Consider the following 20,920-nt stretch of genomic DNA (forward strand, 5'->3'; position numbering starts at 1 on the left):
ACATTAAATAAAAAAAATATTGATAAAATTATTTTCTGATATCAACATATGTTAATTGTTATACATATTAAGAGTGATAAAATTTTTTTATTTAATGTTAAAATAATATATATTAATATCAGAAAATTAATAATAAAATATAAAAATAATTGTTAACAAAAATTTTAGTAAAATTAAAATTTAATAATTAAAAAATTATTAAAAGATATTTTAAAAAAATAATTTAATTATTAAATTTAAAAAAATTAATAAAAATATAATTTAATTAATAAAAAAATAATTTATTAAAAAATATTTTAGTAAACAAAATTTAATGATAAAAAATAAAATTTTTTATTAAAGAGTATTTTTATAAAAAATAATTTATTTTTTTTAAAATGAATAAAATTAGTTAACACAAAATATTTAAAATAGATTAAATATCTTTTCAGGAGTGGAATTTTCTCAATTATTTACATGGAACAACCGTCTACTTTTTTTTTTTCATTTGTTTCTTTGTGCTCACTGCCCATCAACATCCTTCTCCTCTCTTCTTAGTTCTTACAGGCTTGCAACTTTCTTTCAGTTTGCTTCTTCCCCCCATCATTAGCTCTGGCATCCATATCAGCCTCATTGTGACCCTCCTCATGTTGTTTGTTGACCCTCCTCGGCATGTGAGATACAGCACCAACTCTTTGTCCGTCAACTTCTTGCCTAACCCGCTGAACCCCCGAACATCAATGTAACCAGGTTCAGGGAACACACCATCCTCCTCAATCTTGTGCACAACAAACAACTCTAGATGGTCTCTTAATTAAGCTATTTTATACATGGCAAGTGCATATGCATTACCATGAAACAACTTCGGATTTTCCTCAAGATCTTTGTACCATAATGCTTAGATATTGTCCTCAAATAACCAAACTGCTTTAGTTCTGCATAGGCTTCAAATAAGGACCGTCAATCACAGTCAATGCCTTCTATAATTGTTGTATCTTCTCCCACATACCGTGATGGCCCTTTGTCATAACCAAACCAACCTCCATGGTAGAGCTTCAATTTAAAATATCCCATCCTCTCCACCAACACTCTATCAGTCAATAACAATCACAACACATTACTAAAGTAGAAATGAAAACAAAAACCCATATAGAAACCACTCTATATCACAAACATAGTAAACCCTAGTGTCATTACAAACCCATTTAGTCCCCATTTAATCATTAACGAAAAACATGCAACTAAAACACTCACATTCGAAACTAACTACTAGGAGACGCTTCATTAATAAAAAATCTAAATGTCTTTGTCACAGTCACAGAGTCAATGGAATAAGAGAAACCATACCTCATGCAACTCTATGATTACTAGCGAAGTAACTATGCAAGACCCTTCCTTCAGACAAGTCGCAATCGCCTACTCTCTTCTCTCTAGAACAGCCTCTGTTGTTTCCAAGTCTGAGTTATGAGGGACAAATGAAGTGTTTCATGCAAAACCCAAATAGGAAAAAACAAAGAGGAATATTTCTAAAATTTAGAAAATCATTTTCTTCAAAAGAACAATTTTAATACAACACGAAACGTTGAGGACTATTTCAAATAAAAAATAAAGTTAAAAGACGATTTCTATTTTGACCATAAACATTAAAGATTAAATCAGCACTTATTTTTTTTATATTTTTTCAAAACAAATTATTTTGTGATAATTTTTATATGAGATCCTTTTTTTAATTAATTAGTGTAATTGATAAAACGTATAATTTAGACCAAAACCAAAAAATCCATGTTTTAGTCAATTATATATTTATCTTATTAAAATAATATAATTATATATTATAAAACTTATTAATATTATATTGTTAAAAACAATAATTATATAATAAAAAATTAGAAATATTTATTAGTTTTGTATTTATGCAATATGCAAAAAAAATTGAAAAGAAATGAATAGATTCAAATGATATTAAAATTTAAATTTAAAATTTATTTAAACGTACGCTGTAACGTACTCCGTATTCAAAGAGAATGAGAGAAGGAGAAAGCGGGGGCGAGCGGTTGAGGGTGAAACACGGTGAGGAAGATGGCCATGCCATCGGAAGAGATAAGGGGGAGAGCGTGGGTGGGTGTGTATCAGGTGTTAAGGAGGGTTCTTCTCGAGAGGGGTTAGGAAAGCCATCCAAGGTCTCTTCTAGAGATAAAGTCATTGGTGCAGAAAAGTCTAAGGCCTTTGCATTAGTAGGGTCTTTATCTGGGGATGGTATCGCGACGGTGACAGGTAAGCAGGGTGATTCTCGTCCACCAAGTGTCAGTTTTACCAAGGAGGCAAAGAGCTGTCTAGCTGAACCTTATAAGGAAGCCATTGTGATCAAGGTGCTGGATAAGTATTATGGCTACACGGCTCTCTTGCATAAGCTCCGGATAGTATGGCGCATCAAAGGAGGGTTTGATTTGTTGGATGTGGAATTTGGATATTTTTTGGTTAAATTTGATATTGCTGGGGATCGTGAAAAAGTCATTCTTGGTGGCCCGTGGTTGATAGACGGTCACTATGTTGCAGTAAAGCCATGGGATGTGGATTTTAGGCCATGCGAAAAATCCTTTGGATCAACGCTGGTATGGATTCGAGTCTCGGGACTTCTAATTTGGTGCTACCAGGAACAAGCAATGCTGCGAATTGCTTCTGCAATTGGGATTCCGGTGAAAGTAGATTTGCCTACTAAGCTTGCAGAAAGAGGAAAATATGCCCGAGCTTGTGTTCAAATTAATCTTGAGTTGCCTGTAATCAAACATATTATAGTGGAGGGTGTGACTTATGAAGTGGAGTACGAGAGTTTACAGTTGATTTGTGCTACTTGTGCACGGTATGGGCATGATAAATCGTTGTGCATGGAGAAGGAGTCCTTGGAAGGAAACATAAATTACTTTGGTGATGGAAAAAATAATGAAGCCCCAACACTAGTGCCACACAACAATCATGAGATTCAAAAAGAGGCTGAATCAGAAGCTCGTGATTTGGGTGAGAAATTAGGAGTTGTTAAAGGGAAGGATGTGGTTACGGAATCATTGGCTCCTCACGTGCCTGATGGTCTTATTAATGAGGCATGCATGGATGATAGAGAGGGCTGGCAACAAGTGCTGCGTAAGAAAAAATTTACAATGGGCCAGTCATCAGGTTTGAAGGACCAAGATGGAAAGCAGCACAAGTTTGGTTCGAGAAGGGTTCCAAGGCCCAATTTGCATGGTGATGGAGGCAAATCAACTGGCATTAGGATGGGGAAGCAAGAAAAACATGAAATTGCGCCATCTCCATCGCGCAGAACTCCTGCACGTCGTGGAATTTCTCTACAGAAGCGTCCTCGGCCTTCCTCCTTGCAGAACTCGCCAGTTGATAAAAATGGTGTTACAACGGAGGAAACCTTAGTAGATGGAAGCATGGCAAGTGCAGTGTCAGGGGGTCCAAAGGTGGCAATTATTGAGGATCAGAGTGTGCCAGTACCGCAGGACAAACCACCTATTGAGGTTGGTGATTCTGTTTAGAGTTTATGTTCTTATTTATTCTGTCCCTATTATTTATGGATAGTTTAAATATGATTGTTTGGAATATTAGGGGTGCTTCTAATAAGTTAGCCCGGGTGCATTGTAAGGAACTTGTTAGGAAATTTAGACCTGTTTTCTTTATTGTGGTTGAAACTCACTCCCCTTTTCAGCATTTAAAATTATTTTGGGAAAGGTTGGGGTATCACTCTGTTGGTATAGTAGAGGCAGAGGGGCATAAGGGAGGTATTTGGTTTCTATCCTCTATGAAGGGTGTTTGTTGTAAGTTCATTGATGCTTTTGATCGGGGTGTTACTGTTGAGGTTCACTTTGATAATTTAATTTGGAGGTGTAGTGGTATTTATGACAGTCCTCAATTTAATAAAAGGGTTCTCCTTTGGGATTATCTTGTTGCACAATCCATGGTTTTTCAAGGACCTTGGATTGTTCTTGGTGATTTTAATGAAGTCAAATTTTCTCATGAATCTAAGGGCTGTCAATTTTCTCATCAAAGAGCAGACATGTTTGCTACTTCATTAGGGGATAGTGGTTTGTTTGATCTGAAGACTATCGGGAGGCAGTTTTCTTGGTACAGGAGGGTGAAAAATTATGTTGACGTGGCAAAAAAGCTTGATCGAGTCTGTATAAATAGTAGTTGGTTATCTATCTTTCCAGAGGCTTATGCAGAAGTTTTAAATAGGCTTCAGTCTGATCATTGCCCTATTCTGGTGCGTTGTAAAGGTCGTCCTCAGCCTAAAGGGAATCGACCTTTCTGATTTGTTGCTGCTTGGGCTACTCATCCTGAGTATAAAGATATTGTGAACCAGTCATGGTGGTCTGGTAATAGAGAAATTCATGGCAAGCTTTCAGAAGTACAGAAGAATTCACTAGAGTTTAACTCGAAGGTATTTGGTAACATTTTTGTTAAGAAATGTGAATTAGAGCAGCAGATTAATTATTTACAAAAGCGTTTGGAAGTGGTGGATAGTATTTATTTGCGTCAGAAAGAGCAACAGTTGCTTGATGATTATAATAATACTCTAGTGCAAGAAGAGCTCCTATGGTTCCAAAAGTCCAAAGAGCAGTGGGTAAGGTTCGGGGATAGGAATACAAGATTCTTTCATATTCAAACTCTTGCGCGAAGGAAGCATAATAAGATTCATGGCCTTTTTCTCAAGGATGGAGTGTGGGAAACTGATCCAGAGGTTCTGAGTCAAGAAGCAAAGTCTTTCTATAAAAGCTTATTCTGTCATTTGGATGATGTTGATTTGGGTTGCCTTAGTGATGTGCCTCTTCCTTCTCTGAATGAGGAAGCTTGCAATAATCTTACGGCACCAGTTACTATGGAGGAAGTCAAAACAGCTGTTTTTCACATGAACTCTTTTAAAGCTCCAGGTCCGGATGGGTTTAAAGCTTTCTTCTTCAAAGAATATTGGGAGATCATTGGTCTTGATGTTTGGAAGATGGTTAAGCAGGCATTCTCCGGTGTTACTCTTGATCCGAGAATGTTGGAGACTTTACTGGTTCTCATTCCAAAGGTTGAATCACCGGTATCTATGAAATATTTCAGGCCGATTAGTCTCTGCAATGTAGTTTACAAGATCATCACGAAGGTTCTTGTTAATAGACTTCGTCCTCATCTTGCGGAGATTGTTGGCCCGCTTCAAGGAGGATTTATTCCGGGACGAGGAACTCCTGACAACATCATTATTGCTCAAGAAGTTCTCCACTTTATGAAGAAGACTAAATCAAAGAAAGGCACACTGGCCTTTAAGATTGATCTGGAGAAAGCTTATGACAGAGTTGACTGGAGGTTTTTAGCTCATACCCTTAAGAGCTTTGGTTTTCCTATTCCTACACTTAATTTGATTATGAATTGTGTCACTGCTTCTTCCTTATCTATTCTTTAGAATGGGAGTCGTCTGAATGGCTTTACTCCTAGCCGAGGTCTTAGACAAGGAGACCCTATGTCACCCTATCTTTTTGTGTTGTGTATGGAGCGACTGACATGCTTTATTAGTCATCAGGTTGATTTGGGCTTGTGGGAGCCGGTTGCTATTTCTAGAGGGGGACCAAGAATATCCCATTTAATGTTTGCGGATGACTTGCTTCTATTCTGTAAAGCTACAAAGAGACAAGTGCAAAATGTGATGTTGGTTTTAGAGACTTTTTGCAAAGCATCTGGGATGAAGATTAATGTGGAGAAGTCTAAAGCGCTTTGCTCCAAGAATGTCTCTGCAACAAGGAAAGAGGTTTTCACTGGGGTATCCTCTATCAGATTTGTCCAGGATTTGGGCAAGTATCTTGGAGTTACCCTTAGCCATTCTAGGGTGACTCGTTCAGCTTTCAATGGTGTCCTGGATAAGATTCGGAGTAGGCTAGCAAGCTGAAAAGGGAGTTTACTCAATCGGGCTGGTAGACTCTGCTTGGTTAATTCTGTTGCCGCTACTATTCCCACGTACCAGATGCAGGTCTCTATTTTTCCCAAAGGAATCATTAGTAAATTGGAGTCTATGATGAGGAATTTTCTTTGGAAAGGACAAGTTGATGGAAGAGGATTGAATCTTGTTAGTTGGAAGGTACTGGTTACTCCAAAAAAATATGGAGGTTTGGGGATTAGAGATCCTTATTGTGTAAATATTGCTCTTCTTGGGAAGCTAGTTTGGACTTTTTTCCGGCAGCCAAACAAGCTATGGGTCCAATTATTGGATGCCAAATACTGATCATCTCTATATGACTGTTTTAGTTATCCTAAGAACAAGGACTCTCCCATTTGGAGGTGTCTTTGCAAGGCTTGGAAAGTGTTGAAGGATGGGTTTGCTTGGTGTATTGGAGACTTGAACCAGAATTTTTGGTTTTCTAGCTGGAGGAGAGAAGGACGGTTATCTAATGAGATGGATTATGTCCACATTTCTGATTCGAATCTCCGGATACAGGATATTTGGTCGGTTGGTAGGTGGCATTGGGATACTCTTTATTCTCCTTTATCTCAAAATCTGAAAGATAATATTCTCTCTTACAATCCAGATGAACAAGCAGGTCCGGAAGTGGGTTGGTATTGGAGTGGGTCTGCTGCCAAAGTCTATGACTCACGCAATGGTTACTTGTGGTTGTGTAAGCAGCTGTTTGGTTGGGAGGAGAGGGAGAATTGGCTTTGGCTTTGACGTCAGCTTGTTCCGGAAAAGCATAAGTTTTTAGCTTGGTTGTGTCTTAAGGAGGCTCTTCCTACTGCAAGTTTTCGCTTTAGAAGAGGGATGTCGTCATCGGATAGGTGTCCAAGATGTCTTTCTAGCCAGGAATCGGTTATACATTGTATTCGGGATTGTCCAAAAGCTCAACTTGTCTGGCAAAGGTTGGATATTCCTTGTCATCCTTTGAATTTGAAGAACTGGTTCTTGTATCATAGCAGAGAGCACCCGTTCAAGTTCTTTTCAGGACTTTGGTGGATATGGCGAGCAAGGAATAACGACATCTTTAATCCCCATGAAACTTGGCCTCCGGAAAAAGTCATTTGTCTGGCATTAACTTCAGAAAAGGAGCTTAGAAATATTTTTGAATTACAACGTATGTCCCTTCCCTCTACTCTAAATGGTTTTTGGAATCCCCCATCCATTGGTACTTTTAAGATTAATTGTGATGCTAGTTATTTTGGTTCGGGTGATAGTGTTGGTTTTGCTTGTGTTATTAGAGATTGTAATGGGAGCTGGCAAAGGGGGTGTTTGGGAATGATTGAGAGTAATAGTATTCTTCAAGGAGAATTGTTTGCTATTTGGAGAGGATATCTCTTAGCTTGGGATGTGGGTCAACGAGATGTTATTTGTGAGACGGATTGTGTGGAAGCATTTAATCTTGTTACTCAAGATGGTTTTGGGTTTATTGATCCACTGGTGCTCAAAATAAGAGATATCATGCATTGGAATTGGCGTGTTGACTTTCGTTTGATTATGAGAGATGCAAATACGGTGGCAGATACTATGGCAAAGATAGCGATGAAGTTACAACTTTCGCATGTGGAGCTTCTTTCACCTTGGGAGGAGTTTAAGAGTAGTCTTAAACGGGACTGTCCCTCTATTTAAGCAGTTCCTTGTTTTGTTTCTTTTGTTTTTCTTTGTTTAATTTATTTCCGTCACCAAAAAAAATGATATTAATATGAACTACAAATGAGAGATTTTTTTAAGAACTAATTCGTTTTGCATTCTTTAAATTTTAGAGGCTAAGACCAGTTACCAGTAAAAATTCAAGAGTCAATTTAAATCACTTATAATAATAACATTAATAATATGTGGACAAATTATGTAATACATAGCACTAAATTAATACATGAACAACACATGTTACTAACACACTTTATTACTTCATTCTAAGCGAACAGACCTTTCTGCCACGTTAATAACGGAAATAACTCGAAAGGTTAACATAAATTTCAAAATGAAAATTCAAAATCCAAATCGAGACCATTGAACATTCAAAAACCAATGTGAAACTCATAAATTTTAAGAACCAATTGGAATATTAACTCATTTTTTTATGCACTTATTTATTCATATTTGTTCTTTTTTTCTTTGACAAAGCCGACTTCTGTTTCAAATCCCTTCTTCGATTTGAAAAGAAAGAGAGAAAGGAACACAGGGAAGAAAGAAGGGTACAATTTCTTAATATATCAAATGTTCTACACAATAATAAGTTTTAGAACTTTTTAATGGATTCCATTGTTTTCTATCTAATTTCAGATCGAGACAAACTTGCCATTAGCCATCTTAATTTAATGTTTAACCATTTATGTATTTAATTAATTTGGCTTCTTCATCAAAGCATTCAAAATGCCACTGGAATGCAAAATTCTGTCGGCATACCCAGATTACAATTGAAAACAATACGAGAAATCAAATAAATTATTTTTAAAAAAAATGACCAGTAAAGCTATGTTCCAAATGGATGTGCTCCCTAAACAAACCAAGACTCTAGTGCTTACTCCCGAAGTTCCACCACCGTTTCTTCTTTCTTGATTCATCTGAAGGTATATCTGGCAATAGAATAACAAAGAACACGATGTTAGGCCAAAAAGTATCCCAATGGAGTTTAATCCAAAAGAAAAAAAGAAGACTAATTTGATATTACATACTAATATTGTATGATATTACATTCAGTACTCTAGGACTTGATGCTATATTATGGGCATCAGTTTGCCAAACAAAAAAAAAAAAAAAATAGCGGAATTCAGTATATAAGGGCATAGAATGTAATACCATCTAAAATATAGAGAGATTAGTATTATATCTTTTTGCAAATCAAAGGGTGCCATATATAATATCGCTTAATGAGAAATGGGTGAAAGTACCTCCTTGAGGGTAGATGGAGTTGTAATGTACCTCTGCCCAAAAGCTAAGAAAAATCACTGCAATAATTGGGTCATGTTAGCCAAAATTACTTGTAGTTTAGGGATGAGAAGGAAAAGAATCAAAGATAACAAAAGGGAAAGTGAAAATTGAGAATGCTATTAAAAGTGTAGTTTTAGCAGAGTAGAAAAGCAGAAAAACAGCTTCCAAATGGCCTCATCTCTCGATTAAAAAATTAAGCTAGGGCCTAGTAATCATGAAGACAACCACCAACCTCCTTTTGGCTTCTCAAAATGAGGAAGAATCTCTATACAGCAGGTGTCCTTGAAAGAAGTCATCACAAATATTCTCACACCAAACTGGACGGAAAAAAATAAAAAAGCTTTAGGGGGAAGAAGTTATTACTATAAGTGAAAATCATATAATTGCATTACTAATTCTAATGTTAATCCAAACTTGGCAATGTCACCATCACAAGAAACGGAAAGGGTGTGACCATTGAAAATGTGATACAAGGAGAACTCAGAAGGCGACAGAGTTAAAACTTGATCAGGCAACTATGCCTAAAAATTAGATATATCCATACTTCAAATTCAGGAATATATTTAGAATATTTCAAACCTGCAAGAAAGATGTATTTATTATCAACTTGTAATATGCAGAAAGGGTGATATAAGGTCGGTTTGGTTTAGGTGTTGAGCAAACTGAGAACCGAACTGATCAAAGCAAGGGGGATCATGACGGATGGGATATATGCAGACACGGCAATTTGGTTGACCATACAAATTCAATCATCCATTCTATACAGTTATAAATGGAGACAATTAACAAAATAATGGTTCAATCGCAAAGCAAACTTGAAACTTTCATCAAGGTTATTAAATGAGCATCTTTCGAACTAAAAAATAAATAAATAAATTTATTTCACAGAATATGAAAGAATGACTGAACTGGGAAAAAAATAAATAAATAATTATGGAGAGAAATTAAGCTGCAAAAGCCATACTGAGTCTGCAGCTGCTTGAAGTGTGACATGATCACCCCATTCACCACTCCTTCATTTAAGATGATAGTAAAAAATCGATGTTTAGTTAGCCGGAAAAAAATTGCCCAAACATAGACACAGTGCTACAAATGGAGAAGGATCATCACCTAGACATTTTCTCCAAATAGTCACCGTACTCCATGGGAACATACCCATCATATATTTCTGGATTAGATTTGAGCTGGTTAATTAAAAAAGAAAACTCAACAATCAGAATCCAACAATAAATGCATAATAGAAAGATTGGCATTAAAAAATTTCCACTAGACAAAAAACCTGATTCACGACTTGACGTCTAACAAACTTGTGACGATCAGGTGCATGAAACAACTGATCAGATAGTGCACGGAACTGTGGAGGAAGAAACATAAAATGAGTATATAAATTTTCTCTAAATACACTAAGCTACCGTAGAAAAATATAAACTATTATATGCCATTAGGAAAATCTTCTATGTTAAGCCTTTGTTCAATCCAAATCTCAGGTATGCATGCTTGCATATACTAAGGGCTTCTTTGGGCGCCATTTTCGAAAAAGATTTTTTTTTAAATGATATTTTTTTAAAATTTCTTTTACAAAAACAAAAGTGATTTTATGTTTGGATATCTCATGTAAAAAGATCTTTTTATTATCAATTATGTTTGGATAAAATAAAATAAAAGTACTTTTTTGTTCATTTATTATGTGAAAAACATCTTTTTTTTTTTAAAAAAAAAAAAATCTTTTAAAAAAGATGTAAATTGTAGCTTCTCAAAAAAAATATTTTTTTTTATTTTTCTAGTACTTTTACTTTTACTACTCGAAATTTACCAAACACATTAAAAAATAAAAAAAAAAATCTTTTTTCATTTTTATCAAAATAATGGCACCCAAACAAGCACCAAGACCTAAGATTTGGAGACACAATTCAAAGGATTGAGACTTCCTCACACATATTAGTAGCTTATATTTTTCAAAATTTATAATATAAAATTAATGAAATCTACTCAGTCCCTCTGGACCAAATGGAAAATTAGGAAACTAGGAGAAACAAACCTGACAATTACCATCACCTTGTACCTTGTGCTCCACAAAGTCATATAACTGCAACCTGTTTAAAACATTGATCAAAGTCAATTTAGCATGTTCCTTATGGTGGCGTTTGGTGGAGAGACAAAGACGGAAAGATTGAGACTGAGAGACAAAAACTAAGAGATATAGATTGAAATAAATTTCAGTATTCTGTTTGGTGCAAAATGAGAGACAGAAATTGAAACAAAAATGGAACTCTAATTTAATTTGCACACAGGGTAAAATTAGAATTAATTAATTGAAATGAGGATATTTTAGGTGTAAAATGTTATTAAAATTTCAATCTCTATCTCTAAAAATTTTAGTCCCTTGTGTCTCCACTTTTTGGAGATCCTGAAATACTGAAATTTTGAAGACAGAGACAGAAATTTTAGTACCAGTTTCTAAACTAACAAACATGAGACTGAATCTCAGTCTCTCAGTCTCTGTCTCAGTATCTCAAAACAAACGCTACCTATATGTCAGATAAAATAAATTTACAGAAACATTAATTCTTTTGACCAGGCCATTTTTTTCCCATTACAACATCTTAAATGGTACCAAAAGAAAAATACTAACTGACAACCAAAAGCAAAGGGCATAGCAATTTTCATTCATTGGGGAAACACAAAATGTAGTAGCATTTATATCAATGTTCTCAATGTAACAAAAATGTTTATGACTAATACCTATCTAGAAGCCTTTGATGATCTGATGTTGCTTCATCAACTGAAGGGATTTCTCCATTAATTTTCGGAACATGCTAGAAAACCAGGGGGGGAAAGGGGATTTAAGAACCACAGTCCAATAGATAGATAGAGGCAGTAGAATTTAAACAATTTTCAGTATCTACTGCGTAAAAAACCAAAAGAAAATGAAAAATGGCCTCCATATCAGAGTTAACTGTTTAAACCAGATGTTGCTTCATTAATCACTTATGCACAAAAATTGATAAAATACCTAGGAATAAATTTTTTTGTCAACCCAAGATTTAAAAGTAGAAAACAAAAAGCATTCACTATATATGTAAGATGAAAATGTAGTCCAGAGAGAAAACATTCCCTGGAAATTGATAAAAGCATAACTTGGTTAATTAGCTGTTTGGTACCTAAATGACCATTAAAGGATGCTAAATATCTATTTATTGCTTCAATAGCTGATCCGAAAAAGAATCTACAGAAGCAGATGAGGCTACACATACAGGAATTAGTGTCATCTCACTCAGTCGTCTCCCTACTTCATCATCAAGTGGATAATTATCAGTCAGCTCTAAGGAGTATTCCCCTGTTTCACATGGACTAGAACACGAACTCGAAGGTTCTGCATCATCAACTTCTTCTTGGGCATAATCTTGACTTGCATGAGTAAAATGTTTGATCAATTAATCAACAAATAGCCAAACAAAAAAAGGAAAAACATAAACAAGGAAGACGTAGATTTTGACTTTAATGATACCTCCCGAACAATAGTTCAACACTGAAGGGTTATGCCAATCATATGCAGGCTGAGTCTCAGAAGCATGGTATTGTTCTTCACCTCCCTGTATATACCTTGAACATTCAGCAATCTCTAGCTGTGAAAACTCTTCTTGAAGTGTACGTGCAATGATCTCATCATTCTCTACATCGTTACATTCATCATCATCATCATCATCATTGTCATTGATGTTATTGTTATTATTAATGTTATTATCATAATGGCTATGGAAGTAGTGTCCGTCATAGATGTCACAAGCATTATTGTGCTGCTGACTCATGTCACCATAGTATCCTTGTCCAAAATTAGGGTCACCATCAAGGAGATTAAGACCCCATTGAAGAACATCCGAATGCTCATATAAACCCATCTTAAAATAACAAACTTCACAAGTGATATGAAACCTTTTTCAGACCATATTGAGTTAATTCCCCCAGAAAGGTTAGACCTGCAAAAATAACATGTCGACCAAGCAATTGGAGCATCATATGTAACTAAGGCAATGACAGACAGCTAGTTTGATAGAAACAACATAACATGGAATCCTCTATATTTCAAGGCGAATCATCAAGACCTAAGCTGGAGTTTTTTTCAAATATAGATGAAAAACAAGCATGAGATAACTGCACTAGAATCTGAACTTGTAAAAGTGAAACAAGAAATGTTCATCCACATTAAATTTTGGCATGTAGAGAATCTCCTTCAACATTGACAAACGCAATCTACATGGTCAATCATGTTTGGCAGAGGGGGCAATTTGTTTTCAGACACGAGCGAAATTTTCGCAAACCAAAATAACTTTATTGCTATTATGTATTATGATTATGTATATGGAAACAAAGCAGCCCCTAACCCCACCCGTTCGTTCCCCTTGTTATTTTTATATTAAAAAAAAGGAGGGGAAAAAACAGTGGAAGTATTCTCCATGACCAACTCCATTTTAATCCAATAAGAATCTACTAACTTGAATTTGTAAAAGAAACTAGATAAAAATATTGTAAAAGTATCTGATATGATAATTGATTCCAACTTTCAAGACCACCCAATATTTTATGCATTGTCAAAGGAAACTGAAACTCCCAGTTTGCTTTCCCTCTTTTAGAGAGATAAAGAATTAGAAAGTTCCTCCTCCAGGGATCTCATGCTTCAGAAAAAGTTTGAAACACACAAAAAAATGGTAACCATCAAACACCAACTTCAACTTCATTGGATCAAACAACTATTACAACTTACACCAATCCAAAAAACACACCCGAAGCCAGAAATTTTCCACACGAAAAGTTTCCAACATCGAACACAAAAACCAAGTGATCAACAGCATGCAGAGAACAAAACATCGGAGACGAAGAAGATAAACAAATGACAGAAACTGAAACAGCACAACGAAATGAAGTAAGCATATATAAGATTGAAAAATCAAGATGTTAATAACTCTCCAACCTTCGATTCAGCACCGAATCAATTCAGAATTGAAGAAAGGGGGTTCTGGTGGTGGTTGTTTGAGTTTTGAGTTTGTGAAATGAAATCAGTGTGTAGCGCGTTGTACATAGGGAAGGTACAAATGCAATTGATGCATTCAATTGAATATTTATGTTGCGAATGAACGATAAGGAAAAATATAAAAATGGAAAATTTATATTAAAAAAAAAGCGCACTTCAATTTCACGCTCTTTAATATATACAGTTTTGGCCTTTTGGAGTTTGCCATCGCCGGTAAAGTTCGAACACGTTTGTACTTGATTGGGTTTTAAGGCGGCAATTAATATTCACAATTTTCATCTAATTATTATTATATCATATCGCTATCAGTATAATTATAATTAAAAAACAAACTCATGTTGATCCATTGCAGCAATCGTGATAACAATAATAAGAAGAAAATAATACTCATTTTTATTTTTATTTTAATAATGTCATTCTTTTATAAAAATTTATGTAAATATATAATTCAAAAATTTTATACATAAGTGATATTATAAAAATTAAAAGTAATTTAATCCTTTAATAATAATAATAATAATTAAATTAATCTCTAAATTTTTATATAAGACCCGCGAAATCGGGTTGAGAAAGAGGGTTGTTCCCATCAAGTTGCTGTTGGAGCTTGAGCATTGCTTCCAACGTTTCTTCCGGAGAATGCAGCAGGCTTCAAACATCCACTAATTTTTTGGACTTCCAACTATTTTAGCAAAGGAGTGCTGCAAGTTCCATTTTCCTACGATCCTCGGGCCGTTGGCAAAGGCATGCGAGCAGATCTACTCATCATTGATGGAAGAAATCGAAGTGTTGATTTAGGAGGTAAGCATTCAGAGAACTAATTTTCCAAACCTCCTTTGCTTCGGGACATTGATGGATGTTGTGGTTGATGCTCTCTTCTTATTGACAGCGAGAACAATATGGGTTGGTTGAGAAAAATCTTACGTGAAGTACCTGGAGCACAAGAAGCCTTTCAAGGAGAGCCTTCCACAAAAATATGTGGACATTAGTTGGGACTCAGTTTCCAGAGTCAATTCCAGAGTTGCTGCTGCTTCATAACATCAGGAAAATCAGTCTTACATGATAAAATTGATAAGCTATTTTGTAATCAGATGCAACATCATAGGATTTTGATTTATTTAGACACTATTAAATTTCATCATCCTTTTGTACTAGTTTAATGGCCTGAATATGATTACTGATTTCAAAGGGGAAGATATCATTGACTAGCTCTTATTTTCACCCTTTGGATAGGGATAATAGGTCTTTAACCCAAAAAAAAGAAATCTGAACTTCCGGGACCAGGGATGAGTAACTCCAGTTAACAATGAAGGGATATGGGGGAGGTAACCAATGATCTTCAAAGACTTTAATTATACTGCCAGAACCGACCCTAATGTAGGCCTTTTTCGACAACTCTACTACCTTTCAGGATATTGCACTTGTCCCATGAAGGTTTACTGGCCAATTCTGCCTTCAATGCATTCCCATATTTAAAATATTAAAAAATTCCACTCTCTTCCCTAATAGATACTAAAATGACATTCTCCTCTCTTTTATTTGTAAAATGTACATTTTTTTCTCTTATAACTTTATAAAATGTACATCAGATTTTTCACGTACCATGCCAGGACCAAACAGAGGTAGCAATTGAAGGTTTAAACAAAGGTAGCAATTGAAGGTTTTCAAATCCTTCACGTACGACGTGAATAAACCAGGGAGCAATTTGGGCTATATCAAGGCTTCACGTACAACGCGAATGCCTCACGTATCATGTGAGAAATGGATCACCTTCCAGAACTTAATGAATTCATCAAAGACCTTCAACTCTCCATCAATTCAAGGGTTAACTTAATAGCTCACTAATCACAGCATTAATTGAGAATTTGCAAGAGAAAAATATTGAAAGCTTTGCTAAAGACGATCACTAATTAGTTAGATTTGATTCTGTTTTAAGTTTTGAATTTGAATTTCTTTTACGGTTAGTATTTAAAGGAGAAGTCGGACACTTAGAGAGGGCTCCTCGACTTCGGCAGTTTTTACTTTTAATAATTAAGAATTTTTCTGAAGAACGTGAGCAACTAATTCTCCTTGGTTAAGGTTAGGAGCTCTGTTGATTCCATGGATTAATACATTGACTTTTCTAACTTTAATTTATACATTGATTTCTTATTAAGAAAAGGTTTTCGTTCTTCATCTTAAAGGGTTTGAATGTGTTGGGAAACAATTCTTCTCTTACTTGAATTCTCTTAACCTCTTGAAAAAGTTGATTAATTGAATTAAGCTTGAAAACCAATTCTCACAACTCTTAAGTTTTGAAACTAGACTTGATAAGTGACATCGAATCAACTAGGGAAGATTCTTATGAATTGTGTGGCTTTATAAATCAGTGAACGTGTGTAACTCTTTTCTTAAATAATTGACTAAGGGATTAGCGATTAATTAGGTTAAAGAGAAATTGAATCACCAAGGTATTGGGGTTTGATTACTAACGATTTGCCATAGAAGTATCTTTGCATGATTAAGGTAGAAAGTGAAAAGTATTAATCTGAAAGTTTTAATATCTCCGAAACCTTAACTTTCTTAATCATATCATCTTTTCAATACTCACTTTTTGTTTTCGTTTACTTGCTGTTTATCTTTCAAGTGTTTAAAACCCTAATTTGGTTGTCTGACTAGATTAATCGGTTGACTATTGTTTGCTTAATCCGTTAATCCTCATGGGATCGACACTCACTCACTTGAGTTATAACTTGATATGACTCGATGCATTTGCCGGTATTTTGTGGTTTGAAAAATCCGCATCAGTGAGTTTTATGATTATCCTTGTGATTACATTCGGCCTTCTCCTATCTTTGATGAATCTTGCATACTTAGGATTTGAGAATTTTCAAAAATATAGATCTGAATTGTGTTAAGAGAATTCTCTTGAGCTTGTATAAATTGAAGGCATTTACTTCACAACTTATTTGGGGAAAGATAATTGAGGCTTTTGACTCTAAATGTTCTATCACAAAGCAACACTTAATGGGCTTTCAATCGATATCCTAGGCCACTTGGCCCAAGTTACCGGGTGATAAAGCATCCCTTGGATCTAATTACCCAAGCCTCTCCTTGACACAATCACACCACAAGCACATAACTAGGAAACTATTGATCCAGACATCGATGTCCAAAGCCTCTTTGGACTCTAATTGCTTTGTCTCAAGGTGACTCTTAATATAGGCTTTCAATCGATAATCCCGAGCCAGTTGGTCTAAGTTACCGGGTGATAAAGCGTCCCTCGAATTTACTTGCCCAAGTCTCTCCTTGAAACACAAACATCACAGGCACATAACTGGAGTCTAATCATTGGTGCTCAGAGCCCTATAACTTTATAATTTTTTGATCTTTCCAGACTTTTTCTTTTTTTTTTTTTTCACGGCTTCATGAAATTAATCTTTGAATTCTCATAATACTTCTTCAAAACTTTGTTTTTGGAGATTCTCCTTTTATTTTCACAAAATTCAAATATCTTAGGTTCATTAAATGTAGCCACATATTTTTGAGAACCACAACTTTCATTTTGAACTCTTTTTTTTTCATTATTCAATTTTTTCATCAAAACATCTTCCATCTAAACTGATCACTGGAGGAACAAGCATATAGGTTTAAGCACTGAAACAAAGAAAAAGAAAAGAAAAAAGAAATAAAAGATATGATGCATGCAAGAAAAGAAAAAAGAAGAAAAAAAGAAAGAAAAAATAAAAGGAAAAAAGAAATAACTAACCACCAGAAAAAGAGAGTTCATCTTACCCAGATCACTTATTCATCATCACTACTTTCTTCATCCTGGGCCTCACCCCTTTTATGTGTATTCTTTCATAATCTAGAGGCTCATGGTGTCACCAATACTAAACTTAAAGACTTACACCAAACTTAGAGATTAACAGAGTTTTAGGCACAAATATTTTAAGTTATATGAGGACGCATGGTTGTATGAAAAAGGAGGGGATAAGATGACTTTTAAGTAATGTGGTTAAACAAGGAGAATGCCTTGAAGTCACCTAGCTTTAATTTAGGACGCTAGGCGTCCTTAAATTTTTTTCTTCCTTGGAGCCCCCTTTTTAATTGGGTGCCGGGCTCCCAAAATGGGTGCTGGGCGCCGGCCCTTCTTGGCAGTCTTGAACGCTCGGCGTCCATCTTGAAGAAGAAGAAGAAAAAGTAGAAGAAGAAGAAACTAAGCGTCCATCTTGAGGAATGTAACTAAGAAAAGAAAAAGAGAAGAAAAGAAACTAACCATCGTTGGGTTGCCTCCCAACAAGCGCCTTTTTAATGTCACTAGCTTGACGTTCAGTTTTTTAGGTTGGTGATTGGGATGCCTCACAACACCTTCCAGTGCCATCTTCTATTAAACAGTCATTCTCTATCTCCTCTTCCGTTCAGAATCTATGTAATGCAAAGGGTCTTCAAGGGTTCCTTCATCCACAATTTATTGGACCAGGGTGTCAATTAAGTCGATCCTTATACAACTCTTTGATTCATTAGGGTATTTCATAGCTTCGAAAACATTAAAAATCATTTATTCTTCATGCGCCCAATTAGCTTTTCTTTTTGGACATCAATGAGTGTCTGTCCGGTAGCTAAAAGCTGTCTTCCTAAGATGATAGATGCATCTTCATCTTCCTTCATGTCAAGGATTAAAAAATTAGCGGGAAAGATAAACTTTCTGACCTTGACTAATGTATTTTCCACTATCCCATGTAAAAATTTCATTAATCGGCACCTCCTCAATTTGTAGCCTCTTCATCATGGATAGAGGCATCAAATTGATGCTAACTCCCAAGTCACAAAGAGCTTTACCAATGATGACATCCCCAATGATGCAAGAAATTTGGAAACTACTGGGATCTTTCAAATTTTGTGGTAGTCTCCTTTGAATAATGGTGCTACACTCTTTGGTGAGAATCACCTTTTCGTCTTCCTTGAAGGATCTTTTCTTAGACAACAACTCCTTCATAAATTTGGCTTAGAGAGGCATTTGTTCGAGGGTTTCAGCAAAAAGAATGTTGATTTGTAACTTCTTGAACACATCTAAGAACTTAGAAAATGTCTTCTCTTAATCTTGCTTCTGTAGCCTTTGAGGATACAAAATTCTTGGTTCATGAGTTTTCATTTTTTTCCTTCTTGAGTTCTATTGGTGCAGGAGTTTTTTTTAGATTCTCCTATTTTTTCTCTTCAGGAGAATCTTTGGTTCTCTTCTCATTCTCCTTGGCAAGCTCCTTGTTAATTACTTTTTCACTCCTTAGAGAGATGATCTTGCATTCTTCCCTAAGGTTTGGTATGGTATCACTAGAGAAGGACTTAATAAGTTTTTTTGCCAATTTCTTGGGAATTTGCCCTACTTGCACTTCTAGGTTTCTAATGGAAGCTTCTTGAATTTTGAAATTTGCTCTTGTTTTTTGCATGAAATCTTAAGTTTGTTGCATAAAGACGGCACTAGTCTGAGAAAGATTTTTAATGGTGAGCTCAAGAGATGATGATTTTTTATGGTTGCTTACTGTTGATATGAAACATTGAAGTTTCTTTATCCTTGGTTGCCAACCAAAATATGGATGGTTCTTTCAGCCTGAGTTATAAATTTTTGAGAATAGATTATTTTCTGGCCTTGGGGAATGTCCCATGAAACTCACTTGCTCAATGAATGAATGGTCTTCCATATATAATTCACACATTTCACTTGGATGTTTCCCTTCATATAAATTACATGAAACTTGAATTTCGATGGCTGCAACTTGATTATGTCCCAATTATTTTGTAAGGGAGGATATTTGCTTGGACATGATTATATTTTGTGCCAGAATTGCATCCATGGTGTCTAGTACTATCGCACCCTTTTTAATGGCCTTTTCAGATGAATACATGAAATTCTTAGCCGCCACTGTTTCTATCAATTCCAATGCTTCTCCAGGCATCTTTCTATGTAAAGAACCTACTGCTGATAAGTCAATCATCGTTCTTGAGGCTTGAGAGATGTCAACATAAAAAGTTTGAATTTGAAGCCATTTGGAAAAGGCATGGTACGGACATCTTCTGAACATCTCTTTGTACCTTTCTCAAGTTTCATAGAGCGATTCACCATCTTTTTGAAAAAAAAAATTAATGTCATTCCTCAACTGGGTCAGCTTTTGGAGTGGGAAGTATTTAGTTAGAAATTTGCTAATTAGATTCTCCCACAAAGTAATGCTGTCCAAGGATTGAGTTTGGAGCCATTGTGTGGCTCTATTTCTCAGTGAAAAGGAAAATAGCCTTAGCCGGATGTATAACAATCCACATTTTTAAAAATCTAAATATAAATAAGTTATAATTTATTTTATTAATTGGAGTTCTTTATTTTTAAAAATTTTTTTATTAAATATAATAAAATTAATTTTATAACTATTTGAATTCAATTAAATCCATATTCTTATATATATTTTTTTATGATAAAATATTTTACATTATTAAAACTATAATTCTAATACTTTATAAGTAATGAAAAAATTATATATATATATATATATATATATATCGATACTCTTCGACGAACTTAGTTTTATTAATACTATATTGTATATCTTTTATTATTATGTTACTAATATTATTTATATTAGTAACTCATATATATTATTACTTGTATTTTAATATATCTAGTTTCATAGTTATTCATTTAGGATATTTATAATTTAAATTGCTGACTCAATAGCTTAAGAACACAACACGTGACTTTTACATGACACGTAACTCCTTTCTTTTAAAACATATCGTCATCATCATCCAATATTATTTTTCCTCATTGTTCACCGTCAAGAAGAAAAAGAAAGAAAGGAACCGTGGCTTGTATTTATATATATATATATATATATATATATATAACCTTGACATGTGGACAGTTAGTAACATATATATACTTCTTTGTTTCATTAATCACCGTCATCATCATTCTTCTCATATATATATCAGTCGAACCACTAAGAAAAAGAAAGAGAGAGAGTGAATCATGAGTG

The 20,920-nt window shown here is 34.9% G+C and overlaps 1 protein-coding gene and 1 non-coding gene across 2 annotated transcripts; one reads left to right on the top strand and one right to left on the bottom strand.

The window, feature by feature from the left end:
- Nucleotides 1-8,273: 8,273 nt before the first annotated feature.
- Nucleotides 8,274-14,141, bottom strand: LOC107648617 (OVARIAN TUMOR DOMAIN-containing deubiquitinating enzyme 12). Its single transcript, XM_016352419.3, has 11 exons — nt 13,860-14,141; nt 12,399-12,867; nt 12,145-12,293; nt 11,633-11,706; nt 10,929-10,983; nt 10,170-10,244; nt 10,001-10,074; nt 9,855-9,903; nt 9,123-9,207; nt 8,851-8,907; nt 8,274-8,535 (listed from the first exon to the last, which is right to left on the bottom strand). The coding sequence occupies exons 2-11, from the start codon at nt 12,787-12,789 to the stop codon at nt 8,474-8,476; spliced, it is 1,071 nt and encodes a 356-aa protein (XP_016207905.1). The 5' UTR covers nt 12,790-12,867; nt 13,860-14,141; the 3' UTR covers nt 8,274-8,473.
- Nucleotides 14,142-19,946: 5,805 nt separating this feature from the next.
- Nucleotides 19,947-20,053, top strand: LOC148555289 (small nucleolar RNA R71). Its single transcript, XR_015887201.1, has one exon. It is a non-coding gene; the product is annotated as a small nucleolar RNA R71 (small nucleolar RNA).
- The last annotated feature ends 867 nt before the right edge of the window (nt 20,054-20,920 follow it).

The sequence above is a fragment of the Arachis ipaensis genome, chromosome B6 (genome assembly GCF_059453495.1).
Source record: "Arachis ipaensis isolate K30076 ecotype BB chromosome B6, ASM5945349v1, whole genome shotgun sequence".
NCBI lineage: Eukaryota > Viridiplantae > Streptophyta > Magnoliopsida > Fabales > Fabaceae > Arachis > Arachis ipaensis.